The 18,007-nt window shown below is 47.6% G+C and overlaps 1 protein-coding gene across 2 annotated transcripts; it reads right to left on the bottom strand.

The window, feature by feature from the left end:
- Window positions 1-3,146: 3,146 nt before the first annotated feature.
- LOC146176171 (uncharacterized) lies at window positions 3,147-17,897 on the bottom strand. 2 transcript variants are annotated; one of them, XM_084580927.1, is made up of 4 exons: window positions 17,822-17,897; window positions 10,832-10,959; window positions 4,983-5,435; window positions 3,147-3,475 (listed from the first exon to the last, which is right to left on the bottom strand). In XM_084580927.1, exons 3-4 carry the CDS (start codon window positions 5,416-5,418, stop codon window positions 3,468-3,470), a joined length of 444 nt encoding a protein of 147 aa, XP_084437053.1. In that variant the 5' UTR covers window positions 5,419-5,435; window positions 10,832-10,959; window positions 17,822-17,897; the 3' UTR covers window positions 3,147-3,467. The 2 variants fall into 2 exon arrangements, with proteins under 2 accessions (XP_084437053.1, XP_084437054.1); XM_084580928.1 differs by having other exon boundaries at window positions 5,023-5,435.
- Between the last annotated feature and the right edge of the window lie 110 nt (window positions 17,898-18,007).

Genomic DNA, 18,007 nt, shown 5'->3' with positions numbered 1-18,007 from the left:
TTATTAAAATATCAAAATAACAAGTGCTTATCTTCGTGGCGCACAGTATTCGACCACGAAATCGGTGTGAAATTGTTCGGTTTTACGTCACCGATGAAGAAGAATAAGCAGAACAATGAGAAGAGAGAGAAAAAACTTTATTTCAAAAAGAAAATAAAGAAAAGGGGGGGGGGGGGCGCAGTTAAGGGAGTTTTCATTTAAAGACTGCAATGGCCTGGGCTGCCGCTGTTGCCTGAGTTACCAGCCTACGCTGGGTCGCTAGGCCAGAGCATAGCAGAGTGGCCTCCCACTGCGCTTCCGAATGGTGTGTATTTATGTCTGCAGGTTTGGGGCTCGTGCCCCCCCCCCCCCCCCCCATGTGATGTGGTAGGCAGTGGGCTAGTCGTTGCACCAAGGGCGTATGTCTATGTAGTGTTCTGGGTAAATGATGCTAAATTGATGTAGGTTGGAGAAAGTGTTGGTTTGGAGCTGTCTCCATTCCCGCGTTCCCTGTGCATTTAGCCCCTTGAGTAGAGGAGGGTAAATCCGACGTTCGCGTAAATACTTAAGTCGCGCGCCGTAAGCCACGGGGACAGGAATGCTAGTTGTGAGATCGGAAATGGTGGCCGCTTGGTTTGTGTGACCTCGAGCTAGCCTATCCGCGATTTCATCACCTTCCAACCTGGAGTGCCCCGGGACCCAAGTGATCTGATGTTTGAGCAGTGAATTTGTAGCCAATGGATTAGTTGTGAAGTGAGCTAATTTTGTGGGTATTCTGCCTGCAAGAAGGAGCCGACACGCCGCTTGTGAGTCAGTGATTACGTGAAGCTCTCGGTTGGTCGCGTCTCATAGGTAATGGCCAGCACGATCGCCGCCACTTCCGCTTCTGTGATAGTACAGTGCGGGATGGACATGCTGGAGACTTCTGTGTAAGAAGAGCCCACCACCACGGCTGCTGCTGCGGTCGATGTATGCTCGTATAGAGGGGCATCCACATAGACAGTTTTCGGACTGCGTTCCACTGCGCGCTTAAGATAAGTCACTCGGGCTTTTCTTCTGCCTTCGTTGTGGACTGGGGACATACTATTTGGGATCGGGGCCACATATACTCTTGTCCGGTATGAAACAGGAATGTTAGTCGTTGACTGGATGGCTTGCAGGTTGAGGTCCTCAGGGTCCCTGGAGGTAACCGTCAGGGCGCGACGGGAGGCCCGGAGAGTAGCAGCTCCGATTCCCTCAGTTTCTAGATCGATGTTCGCCTTGAGCAGAGCCACCACCTCGCTGCCAACGTGGCCCAAGGGAGCAACAGAAGTTAGGAACATCTGGTGCGGCTGGTTATCCGGGCAGGAGTCTCCAGACTGAGGAGGCCCAAACGGGTCAGAGGTCGCAGTAGGAGCTGCAATGGCAGCGTCTCCCTGTTGATGAAATTCTGAAGCGCCGCTCAACATGGCAGCATATGTCCGAGGGACCTGGGGTTGCCGCCTCACGTTGCAGAGGTCCGCCGCAGTCGTGGTATCTTGGGTAGTCACGCCAGCAAGCTGCAATCGGAGGACGCCGCAGTCGTGGTATCTTGGGTAGTCACGCCAGCAAGCTGCAATCGGAGGACGCCAAGTTCATGGTCTCGCGCAGCCAAAGAGGTCCGGAGTGTTTCTGAAGGACTCAGTTCAGCGACCGCACACGCAAAGAAGTGCGCAGTGTGACAGTACAGGGCACAGACCAGAGGAAAAAGAACTGCCCTGGTTGCGGGACCACTCTTCTCATAGGTTTAAGCTGAAGTACAAGCAGGAGTTCGTGATAACTTCGTTGAGGGACTCAGGAATGGGAACCACAAATTGGCTGCTGCAAAAGAAGCGACAGCAAATAGAAAAAGCCTGCATCAGCCGGCCGACGGAAGCCCCTTCGTTTCAGCTTTTGCTGGACCGCATCGCTCGCAGCCACCAAACACGAAGTCTCCATTACGTCATGATATATGCCATTTTTCAATAATTTCGTCATCAGTGAAACTTACGTTTAAAGCAGCTGTGTGACGGAAAAAGCCTCTTCAACTCTAAATCGAAATCTCTCTGCAATTAATACATCTTTTCTTGCCACACAAGCGACAAAAATGTCCTGAAATTGCAAACCTGTACGTAGATTTTGTTAAAAACAAAAATTTAGGAGAGCTGTCTTGACTGTCCCCTTAAGTTGTTCGTTCGTCACCACGGAACCAGCGACAAGCCCCCCACCTAAACATCACACTCTCTTTTCTTTAAAGTGAACTTTTATATTCAATGAGTTAAGCGTCAAGAAGGCTTATTTCTGACTGCAACATTTTTTTTTTTTTTTTTGCCTGCGTAAAACCGTGACAGGCTGTCATTTGCGTACAACGTACAAATGTGGGCAAAAGTAAGCGGAGCACCCTCTCAAATATCTATACATGGTGCTATCCACGATCCGCTACCGAAAGCGCGCCGCCAATGCGTACACGCTGATTGGACACACCGATGCGGGCGTATGCTCCGGGATGGATGGATGGAATATAGGAGCGTCCCCTTTGAAACGGGGTGGTAGCAATAGCTATCATGCTCATTTTTCTCCCTATATCCTAATTATTGGTTTAGAATGGTTAACTAAACCACCATTCTATTTATTAAATTTTGTTCCTACATTACTAACATTATGTCACTTCTCTGCTTTTAAGCCAGTCGTTTTTTGCTAGTTTCAACCGCCGGTTTATTCACCCGGCCACTGTTATCTCTAAAGCCCAGAGCTTCAGGAACAGTGATTGCGCCTGCACCAACTTCCGGATGGATACCGGAAGTTGGTGCGCCACATGCTAAGTGGCGCAAGATGGCGCCACTTAACATGTGGCGCCATCTTGCGCCGTCAAGGTGGTCTCCGCATGAGCAGTGGAGTATGCGGTAGCGGATCGCGGATCGCTTTGTGACGTTACTCTCCCCTGCCGTCTAATATCTCTGAATGCTTGCCCCATGAAAACTGACACCTGTAGAGTGCGAAGGCTGCTAGTGGACGCTGGGCACCATCTCACAGAGCAATTATGTCTCTTCACTTATGGGACAGAAAAGGCGTTATTGCATTAAGAACAGGATGGAGTGCTCCGTCTACATATTCCCGCGCCTGTACTTTCATTCCATGTCGCGGAAATCATGAAGCTCAAGCTCAAATTTCAGAATACAGCTTTATTGCACAGAAATTCGCCAACAAACTGGGCAACAAGAACTCAGCACTCTTGCTCAAATATTTATGGCAGTCTTCAAGAACACAACAAAAGACCGCTTGCGCAGGCTTTTCTTAGCCAAGAAAGAAGCTGAATCGCCATTCTTACCAACAACACTACTGTAACAGGAATAATGTTATATGTGAGAACAAGAACGAAATGCTTCACATCTTCGGCATTTGATTTAACAATGGACCAAGATGCCAAAAATAGGAGAGTGATGAAAACTGTTGGCAGTATCCGTTGTGTGTCCTGTTGTAGTCACCATCCGTTAGGCCCCTGAAAGGAAGCCAAAAATAAAAAAGTCACGGAGAATTATATTACAAGTAAAATGGGGGAGGGAGCAAGGATACTTAAGTTCTACTTAAGTTCAACTTTTAACACTATGATGGGACACTGTCAGCTTTGAAATCCCCGCTCGCGGGCACGCGTTTTTGTTTTAGTTTTTTTTTTTTCACTCGCTTAACCAGAAATCCCTTAACTGGTTCCTCTATTATAACACACATACTCTTCAGCATACAGTCGTAAAGTACTGCATTATGTGGAAGACCACCCGACATCAGGAATATGCATGCGGGTTCGGAAATAGTGACTAGCTCACAAGAAAGACACCCACAAAAATTAAGGGGGGGGGGGGGGGGGGGGGGCAGAGCAAGGCAGTGTGCGTTTTCCTTGTGCCCTAGCCACTATATTTTCTCGAATCTAGCAACCTTACCAGTCTTAAGTTTAATTAATTAAGTAGTGTTGCATTGAGATAGTTAATTAATTATTAAGATCCTTGTATCATTGGTGTAGAACTGAGGTAGCACAGACATTGGGATTCGGTACACCTCACCCTCCCACTTAATTGGGAAGCCCGACTCGGCAGCTCCTGGCAAACTGGTCATGTCACGTGGTCGCGCGACGCCGCGCAAAGCAGCGGCCAAGCAGTGCCGGTTATGTCACCTGAAAATTATGGCTAGCCAGAGGTATGCAAGCCCGTGATTTTTTGCTCACAACGCCAGATTTTGGGGAGAATTGAGTCATCGGTACTATAGCGTTAAAGCAAAGCAGGAAGATGGTACGATAACCCAAACAAGAAGCACGAAGTGTCACAGGCGAGAAACTCGATAAATGGTGAAGGATCTCATGAATATACAGGGCGTTTAGGGTTAAACACTCAATTTCCGAGCACTTTACTACGGAGAAGCCAAGAACGAGGCTAGGGTAAAACGTGTACTCATAGTGAAACGCGAGCAATTGAGTACCCGCCGGCAAAGGGTATCAAAACCTTCGCACAAGAGGATAGGCGCCTTTCTTTGATACTTCTCAAAGGAAGGCGCAGTATCTGTCACACTTTCTCCGATAAGTGTGCGTTTGGATGGTACGCCATCGCTCCTGCCACGTGGCGTTCCTTGGCGCGCGTTCAAGTGTGGGATTGCAGATGGCAGGAACGCTAGACAAGATGAGACTTCTCAGGCTTTTTCCTTTCACTACTTTAGTCGCTAAAGTCCCTCGTAATTTTTTTTTTCACTATAGTCATGGTACATATAAAGATCCCGAGTTCGGTTCCCATCTCACGTTCCTACCTCAAAGGAGTTACCCGAGGTGGCAGCACCTGCCAACCCGGTATGTCACGTGGCATGACTACGTCACACAGCCCATCGACCAATCAGTTTCAGGCCATGTCACCTGCCAGTTACCACCTGCCAGAGGCGTGATCCTGATTTTTCACTCACAACGCCGACGCGGGACATCCAGCAGAAAGTGTCTTCAACGCTATCGCGTTAGCACATTCCCATCGTACCTGGAGCTGCGCCGAGAAGACGTTCCATCCGCTGACGTACCTCGGCCATTTCCTCAGCCAAGCCATCCAGCTGCTCTGCGTATCTGCGCAGTTGACGCAGAAATTCCATTTGCCTCTCGAAACGAATGTGCAGCTCACGCCTCCCGTCCTCGATGAAGTTTTCCGGAAGCGAGAATAAGCGAAGGATGTGCATGGGCATCGGCCTCCTTATGTACGGGCTCATCTCAAGTATCAAATCATTGCGGCGCTGTTGCAACAGCGAAATCATGTGGTCCAGCTCGTCCAAGCAGTCGTGCTCTTCGAGTCGGTGGGCTGGCATCATGCTGGCACAACCTCGGTCACACTGCACCAGTCTCGATGGACAGAGATCCCGACGGTGCTCTGTCATGGCGTCGGAGGTGTCCAGGACAGCGCCACAATCGTTGCAAGCCTCCATGAGGGTAGCTCCACCACCTGCGACAGCATATTTAAAAAAAAAACACAGATGGTTTAGCTCAGTTAACCACGGAATATTGTGCAGCAGAGCCTTTTGACATGATTGTGTTTGATGCGTCTCAATTATTAAACGTTGCTTTGCTGTGTTAATCAGGCGGCCATGCTTCCGGACCCCCCATTGATTGTGCTTCACAGATACGAACTTAATTCTTAAAATAATGCTTTTATTAACGATGACGATGGATACGAATCACACTTTGTACGAAAGCATGAGCATTGGAGCTGCACACAGTACATCGCGCGCCCCCTAGTCAAACACAGCCAGTGTTCCCTTGAACGCGTCAATGTTCTCCGGCGTTCTATAATCGGTTTACAGGAAATGAAAGGCGCAGTATCTGTCACTCGCGGAATCCCACTGACACACCTCGAGGACAACGCGGCAGGCTTTTTTTGTTTTTCAACTTCAAAAACCTGATTGTACCCACACAAAATATTACGCGACAAAAACACAACATGGATTAAAAACCACGCCAGCTCGGGTTGCATGATCCATTAAAATTCGCGCATGTGTAGCAGCGATTCCATTCCTGGAAGCCACTCTGGCACTTGGTCTTGTGTCTTGAAAACATCAATAACGCAAGCAACGGATTCTCGAAAGTACTGCCGCATTTTCCTCGCATCAATGTCTGCATGCCTAAAAGCCATTATAGATCGCCAAATACTGTGCAGGCCCAATACCATGATTATGTCCAGCGGTAGCCGGTCATTATCTTCAATTGATAAATATCTAATTTCAAATGCATCCACGGGTAGGTCTTTTTTGATAGTTAGTTGCAGAATGTCCCAGAAGAAAAATGTTTCCCCGACAGTCTAAGAAAACATGTTCGATACTTTCTGGTTTACGCATTTCTCCAGTGCAAATTCTGCAGTGATATGCGCGTGACGCAGATGATTTATTTATAGGAAGGGAAAGGGATTTTGTTGCTGTTGAGGCTGTAGGAAGAAAGAAGAGAAAATGCAAGGGCCTGCTACTGGCTCTGTAGCTGAGCCACCTCCGCTGCCTCGTGCGGACAGAAGAGAAAATAGACAAGAAAGAAAAAAAGAAGAGGGAGAGAAAGACGCGCGCCGCAACAACAGCCATCGTCCACCACCGCAGAAGCGGTGGCGGGTGCAATGACGGCCTACAACAGATAAAAATCAGTGGCTGGCTAGCCCCCGCGGCAAGCGACGTTGACCTACCGTTCCAGCCCCGTAGGGCCAGGAACTGCCACCCTTCCCCCGTGCGTGATGCAGCGTAAGTTCTTATAATAATAATAATAATAATAATAATAATAATAATAATAATAATAATAATAATAATAATAATAATAATAATAATAATAATAATAATAATAATAATAATAATAATAATAATAATAATAACAATTAATCATTGCGGCGGCAGTTTTTCGATGGAGGCGAAAAGCAAGGCGCCGTGTGCTGTGCGATGTCAGTGCACGTTAAAGAGCTGAGAGTTATAAATACTTAGGAGTAACCCTTACCAGCAATATATCATGGTCCACACACATCTCGAACATCTGTGCTTCTGCTTTTCAAAAGTTATGCTTTCTGAAAAGGAATGCGTTTCGATGGAGGCGAAACGAAGAGGCGTCAGTGTGCTGTGCGATGTCAGCGCACGTTAAAGATCCCCAGGTGGTCGAAATTACTCCGTAGCCCTCCACTGCGGCTCCTCTTTCTCTCTTTCCACTTTCACTCCCACCTTCCTCCCTTCCCTTACGGCGCGGTTGCGGTGTCCACAGAAAACAAGTGAGACAGTTACCGCGCCTTTCCCTTCCTATAAAATAAATCAGTTTTTTTTTAAATCAGCTAAAAAATGCTCCTGAGAGTACAAAGCTTTTAGCTTATAATGTCCTTCTAGAAACTGATGCTAACACACAGATGATATTTGCCAAGTATGGCTCGCTTAGTGGCCTGGTTAGAGCAATGTGATTCGAGTGGCGACCTAAACAATGAAGATTATGTCTACTCCCCTGTATCCCCATCTATGGCCATGAGCCTTCCCATTCAATAAAGGATATTCAATCAATCAATCAATGCATGTATAAGATCTAAATTGGAATATGCGTCAGTACTATGGGGTCCCTACACCAAGAAAGACATAGATAAACTGGAACGTATACAGAGAAAGGCCGTAAGATTTATATATTGCAAATACAAAAGACTAGATAAGATATAAATTGGAATATGCGCCAGTACTATGGGTCCCTACACCAAGAAGGACATAGATAAACTGGAACGTATACAGAGAAGGGCCGTAAGATTTATATATTGCAAATACAAGACTAGATTCTCCATTTTTCCTTATGCAAGAACATCAGATTCCCAGGTTAGACATACGCAGGAAAGTAAGTTGACTTCTATTTCTTCATAAATATCTGTCAGAAAAAATTCCCCTAAACCTTCCGAAATGCGTTCAGAAAGCTACTACTAGAAGAACAAGACATACTACACTGCACATGCTAGCTCCAATTTTCGCAAAAACAAACTCTTATAAGAACAGTTTTTTCCCTAAAACTGTGAACGATTGGAATGAACTGCCACCAAATGTTCATAAATCAAACGACTGCCTAAAAGAACTAGAATGTCTTTTCAGAACAAAGGCTCCTTAAGTTGAACTGTGTTCTTGAATTTCACCCATTTCATTGGTGACCATGAGTTGAACGTTTGTCCTCAGTTTTTTGTCCTTTTTGCTCTGTATTGCTTTATATTCCAATATTTTTGTTGTATTGCCCCTCCTGCTTAGTCCAACATATTGGCCTGCAGTATGATTAAATAAATAAATAAATAAACCTCAGGTGGTCGAAATTTTCGGAGTCCTCCGCTACGGCGTCTCATAGCCTGAGTTGCTTTGAGACGTTAACCCCCCAAACCAATAATTGATCCACAGGAAGGAAAAGGCGGAGTATCTTTCACACTTGTTTCTGTGGACACCTGAACCGCGCCTTAAGGGAAGGGAGGAACGTGGGAGCGAAAGGGGATAGACAGAAAGAGGAGCCGTAGTGTAAGTAATTTCGACCACCTGGGGATCTTTAACATGAGCTGACATCGCACAGCACACGGACGCCTCAGCGAAGTTCTTATCAAGCTACGTAGTGCCGTCTCCGTACATGGCGAGAGGGTGATTGAACCCGTGCTGTGGCATAAAGCTACACGTGACGCCATTTCCACGCGGCGCGGCACGCCCTGTTGTGGGCTCGCGAATTGTCTTCGTTGCGACGTTCATAGCGGCCGCTCCTCGAAGCTTCATACTGAACACACGCTTCCCCGTGAAATCCAGAAGCCGCAACCAATGGCGACCGCCTAACGCGTGCGCGCCAAATACAGCTACCGCTGTCGCTTCAAATACCACTCCAGGGGCAATGGTACGTTCCTATCGCGACGCAGTACAACGCTGATGAGCGCGTCGTTTACGCAACTACAATATCTCCGCGCATTTGTCTGCACTTCCATGACAAGGAAACGAGAGCACGAATCCCAGCTGTCCATTTCTGACATCTACCCCCCCCCCCCCCCCCCTCCAATCGCACCACAAGCGGTGCGATCCTAAACGCAGCATTAGCTCTCTATCGTTAAATATTATTAATCTCTGCACGAAACTGAAGAAATACAGCACTTTACGTGGCTTTGGAAGGCGCACCGCAGTGGAATAACTAATGTACCTATACGCATCCCCTCCGCGGATTCTTCCAACGGCATCATGCAGGGAAAATGACGGAAAGGAAGGGTCGGGGAATGGATGAGACGAAAGGAAGGGAAAATGTTACTCCCGGCCAGATCTGATGGCAAGGGGATCAGAGTGAGAAAAAAGAACCCCCCCCCCCCCCCCTCCCCCTTCCCATCCCATAAGCATGGCTCCCTCTCCGGTTGCACAGCTTCGCAGATATGCACTCACGATCTTTCATTTTTGAAGGCCGCCCCTGCCACCCGCTTCGTTGTCCTCCGTTTCGCGACACTGAGAGGGAAATCCCCCTCTATATCTTACTTCTCTGCCAAGCAGATGTGCGCTGCTCCCTCCGAAGCGAGTTCGCATTGCGCCTTTCTTCTTCTGGTTTCTCCCCTTTCTCCCTCCTCCTTTTTTTTTTTTTTTTTTTTTTGCTTCCGTACGGTCCGCTGTAACCTCTCTCACGTGTTCTGTTCTAATAGAAGTATAGAAAGGAAACAAAAGTTGCCGGAGAACAATGCGCCGGTATGGGGAAGTGCAATATCGGACGTCCCGCGACTGGAGAAGGCCTCCTGCAAGCAGCGATAATCAGGGACGCGACGCTGAGCTTCCAGCAACCACCCAAGCAGCCCCGAACCCCATTTGCTTTGACGTTTCTTTCTTTCTTTTTTTTTTTTTTTAGGAGACATCTGCTTAGTACAGAAGGTTTTTCATTTTGGCTGCTTGGACTAAAGGTCGGAGTTTTCGTCTCTTCCACAAGAGGTTGTCTCATTTTAATTTCACAATTACTGGGCTCACATGGCATAGTCCAAGTAAAAAGTACGGAGTCTTGTCGTTCTCTTCGTTCTTGTGCTCTGTCTTTACGTGCGCTGGCTTCCTGGGTACATGGAATATTGTCAACAAGCCCAAAAGCAAGTATTGCTCTAGACAAGTGCTGCTCTTATTTAGTACTTGCCTCATTTTCCTTTTCGTTGAAGCCATCACCATGATGGTGTACGGACGAGCAAAATCAGAACAAATATACCATGTGTTAACGAAGGTAATTATTGGCTCTGCTACATATACCACTGCTGTTGGTGAGACCAGAAAACCGGGAATCACGCTATCTAGTACGCTGCTTACCTAATTATATTATTCGTTATTGTTTATTCACTAAAAACTCCCAGCGTCAAAACAACATTATTGCGGAGGATACAAGTCTCTATGAAAACAAATGCGCTGCGCTTCGTCTCACCGCTAATAACTTACCCTTTACTGCTAAACTTGGGCGCCTGCATATAATTGAAAACTTGCAGCCAGCCGTGGGTAGCAGCCATACCACCTTAAATAAAGTGATATGGCCCTCACAACGGAGTCACCACAGCGCAGCGCGATCCTCCACTGTCACCCTCTAAAGCGCGCTGCCAGTGCTCAAACGCTCATTGCTCCCGACGCGGCAGTCCTGCGGGCCACTTTCCAGCATATGGCGCCATCTGGTGCCCTCAAGGCGAGCTGGGCATGCGCAGTGGAACGCATGGTGGAGTATCGCCTTAACGGATCGCGCTATGCTGCAACTCTCTAATGTCACACTGCAAACCACCACACGAGGGGAAGGGGGGGGGGGGTTGCAGTGAAATTCTTGTTCAGTGAGAGAGCGAACCTTGCGCTGGTAGCTATGGCAACAGAAGTGGCCATCACGTGGATCGGTACATACCTGTGTCGTCAAGTCCGGCGGAGAATCAGGGGGAAGTACGCGTGACCGCTATGTTCTGGGCCGCCACAAGAGAGGCTGCTACCTAACAGGGCTGCGAATCGCCAACAAGAAGCTTGACCAAGGAGTATCTGCAAAGAGAATACGGCGGCATTCTACAAAGCTCGAACACTGGACATTTCAGTAGAGATGGATTCTGTGCGTCTGTTTGGCTCGTCGCGTGCACATAATGTCTACAGTATAGTGGACTAGAATATGTTCTACTGATATGGTTGTTCCTGAGCAGCTACGTAGAAAAACAAATTAAGGAAAACAATGCTCGCGCTTCGGCGAACTAAGCTTAGAAGGGTTAAACCTCAGCCATTTTTACTGCAACATTACGCCTAACAGCAAATGGTAAAAAGGTTAATAGAAATGAGTTAACCATATTACCAATTAGCATAAATCATGAGTTATCTGATTTCAGCCAAAACTGCTGCTTCAACGCCGCAGGCTGCATTTATATCTCAAAAGGCTATTTTTAAAAATCTAGTTCGCCTTCGCTGAGGCAAGCTGTACATGCGATCGGTAGGAAGATTGACTATGGGGGCTGAATGTTGAACACCATGTGGTGCGACAATTTTTTTTCTTTTTTGACTGGCTAATTAAGTTTCCTGTTTCGCGCAAGACTCGGCTTACTGCACTTGCAACGATGTTTGTGTGGCAGAACATGCATCCCGCTGCGTACGCGAGGTACCATGGGATATACCATTGGATGTACCATATGATGCACCATGGGATGCATATGGGATCAAGGGCAAGATTTGGATGCTCGTACACAACCTCACCACAGATCGTTGAATCTTACGTGATTCTTATTTCTGCCCTCTTTCTCTATGCTAAACTGTCTATTTCTTTTTTCTTGACATCGGGACAGCAATGACGCAGCAAAACACATTTCAGTAACTGTAACTGTTTAGGGGCTAAGCACTAGATGCCGCTTAACTGTAACAAGCGGTGAGCTGTCGCGTGACTAAGATGTTGCGAGAGCGACAAAGGACACAAGAAGGGGACCGGTTGTGTTGCTTAGGCAAAACAAGCCGCCACATATAGAACCGGGACTCAAACACAGGCGTCTGTGCAGCCAAGCAAGCGTCGGCAGGACATGGTGATGAAAAGCCATAAATTTCGACCTGCTTGGCGGACAATCGGCGGGGGATTTGGACGGTGGGGGATTGACGCACTATTCTCTTTTCAAACACACCGGCCCATTTGTATCACAAAGGGCACCGGCGGGCTCGTGCAGGGAACGCGTGTCGGCCAATGACACGCCCACACCACCCCTCGCCCGCTCAGCGTCCTACCTCCCCCACCCCCCCCCCCTCCCTTCCAATGGGATCTGCCACGCTCGGTAGTGACACTGCGTCTGTCCTTGTGGAGCCAGAAACACCAGCGTGTGTTACGTAGCAATGGGAAAATTACACGCAGTGGTGCGCAGATCTCAGTACCGAGCGTGCATTGCGACAGTTGACACCTTTCATAATGGCTAACAAGGAGGTCGCTCGCTCTTGACACCTCAGTTTATCAAAATGCCACAACGCGTTTTACCAAGCTGCACCGCTGCGTCTAGTTTTTGAATTGTTCCCAGTTTGTAGTAGTTGTGAAGCAAGCGAGCATTCGCTACTTTTCAGCCGAAGCAAACGCATGCAGATCTGCGGCTCGAGATTCCCCCTCTTACCGTCTAGACGTCATCAACTATGACGCGCATTTACCATTAGTCTCCATCACTGGCCCCTGAATCTATTGCCGTGATCTTCTTCTTATACGCGCGAAATTCGCGCTGTTGCCCGGGTTTTTCTTTACCGCACCTTCAAAGTGCAGAAATCTAAAAGGCGCTTAATCCGATTACTAGTTCAGAATGCGATAGAGTTGAAGTTTGAAATCTGCTACGGTTGCTTCTTGCCCTCTGTCACTGTTGCTCGCCGGACACGGCTTTATGTGACATACTACCCTGGGTGCCCTCTCCGATCACGGAGATTTTTTACCACCACGGACGCACGCGGCGTTAATTACGGCTCAATTACAACCTAATAAGCGGGGTTGTCTAGAAACGTCTGCACAGGATCGTGTCCATCTGCCAACTCGGCCTTGACACGTGGTTTCATGACGAGAGGCACCCCGTCGACCAATCAGCGATGGGACGTGCCACGTGAGCGTGACGACGCCGGATTTATGTTCCCACGACGATGCTACCGCTCCTCGCCGAGTTACCGAGGCTTGCGGTGAAACGCACTCCTTGCTTTTCCCAGGGCCTGATCCTTTTCCTTGCCTGATCCCTCTAAAGAAGCTTGGGACAAGCTAAGGTCCAGCGATGACACTGGCATTCAGTTCAAGGCCGTCGAATGGGCCGGCGTTGCCAAAAGTTTCCAAGGCTTGCGGCACGCTAGCTGACTTCCCCTATTCCTCCCACTTATTATGAATAAAGTTTTATCAGCCTCAGCCCAGGGCGAGGAGTACCCAACGCCAGGAAACCTTGACTCTCTAATCAAACGTGAGCGCTTGTCAACGCAGTCGACTCTTCCTTTGTAAGATTAAGCACGCAGAATCCCTGTGCGATGCTGGCATTACGAAGAGGCAACGCTACAAGATGTGTTTCGCATATACCCCCTATTCCTCTTCCTTACTACCTCAAGTTACACGCAGAGACACGCGCGCACGCCTCATGACTCACCCTTTCTTGGGCGGAATTTTGTCAGTCCGCAGAGTAGTGGAGTGTGTTCACGTTCTTCTGTAATAACGACCCGAAAGATGTCATTCGATTCGTTTGCGCGGCACGCGTGTATAAGCTGAGCGAATAACTGCATAACCATTACCTCATATTATTAGTCTCTGTTTCTACTATTCACCCTTCTCCCCTTCCCTAGCATGGAGTATAGCAGGCCAGAGACGTGTTCCTCGGAATTACTCTCCGCGAAGGAAACCCTCTGTAAAAAAAAAAAAAAAAAAAAAAAAAAAAAAAAAAAAAAAACTTCCGGTTCCTTCTTTCACCTTCTTTCCCTAAGCCAAAGAAGCGGCAGCAGTAGTTGTCCAGAGCATTACGCGAGAGTGGACCTACCCGAGACGACTTGGAGCGTGAGATGGCACAATATCAATGGCATCCAATTCAGTTCTCTTCCAGGGAGGCGCGCACGTTTTCCGACACCTACATACCACGCCATATGAAGTCGCATACATATCAGTCACTGTAGAAAGGAAAAATAAAACCAGGCTCTGCTTTCCTGAGGTAGAACAGGCTATCTCTAATAGCCATTGGCTTCACGAATGCCCTGCCACATCCAACGCTTCGAGGGACTTCTGGTACTTCTGGCGGCGAGTTCCACAGAACACGTCTCGTTTGTGTAGAGAAATAATCAAAACGAAACCAAGAGGGAGACCTAAAGAGGACCCCGCACGACAAAGACCATACCTCGCGTTCATAAAAGTTTCCCCTCTACCGCCAACCCAGCCCCTTATTTCCTTCACCCATCCCAAGCCAGACGTCCCCTCCGCGACCTCCACACACGCGCCAATTGTTCCCTAGCCTTTTTTCCCTTTTTCTGTTAGGAGCATTTAGGGACTAGCACGTGGTAGGAGGGAGAAGGCGTCCCGTGTCAAGGTGCAAGCGGCGGGACTCTTCTCGGCCGCCGCTCCAGCTGTACTCCCGCCCCTGTTCGGCTTCCCCGCATCGCAGTGAGTCACGAGAGGAAAACAGAGTTGCAGGGGCCGATCAAGGAAGAATGAGGGTCACGACTTGCTGGTAGAGACCGCGTGGGAGCTACTCGAAAAATCTAGCGTCTGCTCCCGTGGTTACGAGCCGATAAAAGCTTGTTTATTCTTTAATTAAATGGAGACCAGATGAGAGCACTCCTTAGACCCCACCTGGACCTGCTTTTATAGCTTCTCTTCTTTTTATTCATATTTCTCCCACACTACTACAATTTTCACTGTCGTTTTTTTTTTACTTTCTTCTGTTCCTTCATTATTTCTTTTCTTTTAACTTTATCTTTCAGGTCTTAACACTCCCCCCCCCCCCCCCCCCATTTCCACACACAAATACAAGGAAAGGGCGGCACGACGAAAAAACGCATTCCGTAAAAGAGTTAATTGCTTGTTATAACTTTATAACAAACTTTCCTTCCTCGCGTAATGCAATCCAGTTTTTAGAACCAGTATTAAAACACGCTTTGTCGTTCGCTAATGTTCCGCGCATTTTTGCCTATACGACTAAAACACTTTTTCAGAGGCTCTCTACATAACAGTATCGCACAGGGCTCAACAACACTCGCAAAAAGATTATGAGGAATACATATCATACTTTCAGTAAGCAACCTACCCGGCTATAGAAAACAAATTGTAGAAATCTGGGTCTAATGCTTCTTATTAACCCGCACTTGACTGCCGCACACTGATTCCCCTTAACTTCCGCTGATTAGATGGCTTCATAAGATAAGGAGACTTAATTCTTGCTGCTTACAGGAACCCTGTTCGCGCCTCTTTGGCTGCACTGACATCAGGAAGTCATTACCTAAGCAGAAATCCTTCAGAATTGCAGAACAGAAAGTCATCGTTGTAGAAGTCAGGTATCTGGTGTAGAAAGGATCGTTAAACTCGATAAAGCCACATGCCCAAATTAGCTAAGGAGTTAATTTCAAGAATGTCGTGAGGCGACAACACACTCATCGATAACTTCCTACCGCGTTTTGCTCTTATCGCTTCACGAAGTGCCTTGGTTATTACTAACATAATTAGTCAATAGAGAGTTTTAGCTTACCGTGATCCGCGATCCGCTACTGGGATCCGCCACCGCGCGTTCCACTGCGCATGCCCAGACCCCCCTTGACGCCGACAGATGGCGCCACATACTGGATGTCGCACACAGACCTGCCGCGTCGGAACCAATCAGCTTGACCGCCCCGCCCACGCGTGGTAGAGAGCCACGGTGGCGGATCGCGGATCACGGTAAGCTAAATCTCTCTATTACTGAACCCGCCGCGGTGGCACAGTGCGCTTGACTGCTGTGCCCAAGGATGAGGGATTTGAATTCCGACCGCGGCGGCCACTTTCCGATGGAGGTGAAAAGCAAGGCGCCCGTGTGCTGTGATATGTCAGTGCACGTTAAAAAAACCACAGGTGGTCGAAATTTCTGGAGCCCTCCACTACGGCGGCTTTCATAGCAGTCACTGCGGGACGTTAAGCCCCATAACCCAAACCAAAGCTATTCGTTATTGACATGCAGGTGCCTCGAGTCATACATCATAATCATCATCGCCACCATCCTGACTATACAGATGGCTAGAATACTGACCACCGTGAGCCTGACTAACCCACTACAGGCCGAAGGTCTCTCCCATATCCAAACAACTAAAACCCGCACCCTCTCCCCCGTAGTCTTACTCGGCAGGAGGAGGTAACAGTGCGCCGGATTCGGGCAGGGGCGGCTCTGACCCCATCTGTTCGACATCAATGGCGGGAAAAAGATCTACCAGTGACTGACAGGTGACCTCACTGTGACACTCCACCTGACGTCTGCGATGTGCGTCACTTGTTGTGGACGTGTCCTTCAACGACTCACATTAGACAACGGATACTCATGAAGGTGGGCCTGCGGTGGAACCGCAATTGCGATTATGAGAAGTGGACAATGGACAATCGCTACACTGCCAACCTCTGCGAATACATAAGCACAACTGGACTTCGCTCCTTCTTTTACCTTTCTATCTCCTGCATCCCATTCCCCCTTTCTCAACTTATGCCTTGTGGCAAACTTTTCGAACAAAAAAAAAAAAAAAAAAGAAGCTAAAACCCTGATTTGTGCCAGCTGCATCCATCTAATTCTCGCAAAATTCCTAATCTTATTCGTCCACCTATTTTTCCGCCCCTGTTACGCTACCTTCCTTTGAATCCAGTCCATCGCTCTTAAAGACCACCGGAATTATCATGCCTTCACATTACATGACCTTCCTAGCTGTGCCCATTTCTTCTTGATTTCTATTAGAATGTCGTTAAACCTATGTTTGTTCACTGACCCGGTCATTTGGCACTTTTCCTATCTCCTAACGTTACAGATTCTATTTTTCGTTCCGTAGCTCCCTACGTAGCCTTTAAGCATGACATGGCTTTAACTAATCGAGCCTGTTTCTCATGAAGGTGGGTACAAGACGCGTCGAAAGAACGTTACGCTTAGTTGATTATAGTAGGTATATCAAGCGATTACAAATGACTAATGCGCTTCAAGGCTCACAGTGGATTACATGCTCTTTTTGGCCAGAACACAAAGCTATAATGATTTGGCGCAAGACTTACTGCTCAAAAAAAAAATAATAATAATAAAACATGTACGAACAAGTGTCGACAGCGGAGACCGCGTAATTATATGCGATATCCAAGTACTTTTGTTCTGCACTGCTTTCGTTTTGCAAGGCATGGGCACTCTAAGCAGGTGCGTTCCGCTCACGATTGACAGACTAGAATGCGTAAAATCCAAAGGCAGTCCTTTATAAACTTCATCGTGCATGTGAAATTTACAGTATATTAAACCTAGTGCAGCAACTTGATAACAACTATCCATGTGCACGGGTCGACATTAGTAAACTGTGCCGACATCGGTTGTGAAGCCTAACCTCTTGCACGTCATGGGAGCCTAACCTTTGCACGTCATGGATCCCTTAATTTTGAGGGACCAGGCACCGGTGGAACTAAGTCTGCTATGTGACGAAGCTTTTTTGTTTCTCAATTATGGAATAGTTTGGCTTCTCAAGCTAATTAATTGAGAGTTTGTTGCAGAAGCGCATCTCTATATTGGTACGTCAGGGCGTCAGGCCTGTGAAATTCTGGATCGCTGACATTTTTTTTTTTTTTTTTTTAATCCTCAAAATTGATTTCAGCCCCGTGCTTTTTGTGTCGTTTGCCCTCGGCCTACTTTTTTGCAGTGAAACATGCTATTTCATCGCCGCAGTTATGTGGTATTCTGCTTACCGAAATGAAGACTTGTCACCAGCAGAGCGTAACACTCGATGCAACACAATATCATAACACAAGCGTCACTGTTCAGAAATGGCGCTCACTCCATATCGAAAGCAGACGTCGCGCATCGTAGGATCATAGTCTGTAATTTTCAACAAAACCAAATCAATCTCAACTTAAATATAAGTTGTAATATTG

This window comes from Amblyomma maculatum, chromosome 10 (genome assembly GCF_055883805.1).
Source record: "Amblyomma maculatum isolate TAMU_Amacu chromosome 10, ASM5588380v1, whole genome shotgun sequence".
Lineage (NCBI taxonomy): Eukaryota > Metazoa > Arthropoda > Arachnida > Ixodida > Ixodidae > Amblyomma > Amblyomma maculatum.
This window is presented reverse-complemented; position numbering and strand designations above follow the sequence as displayed.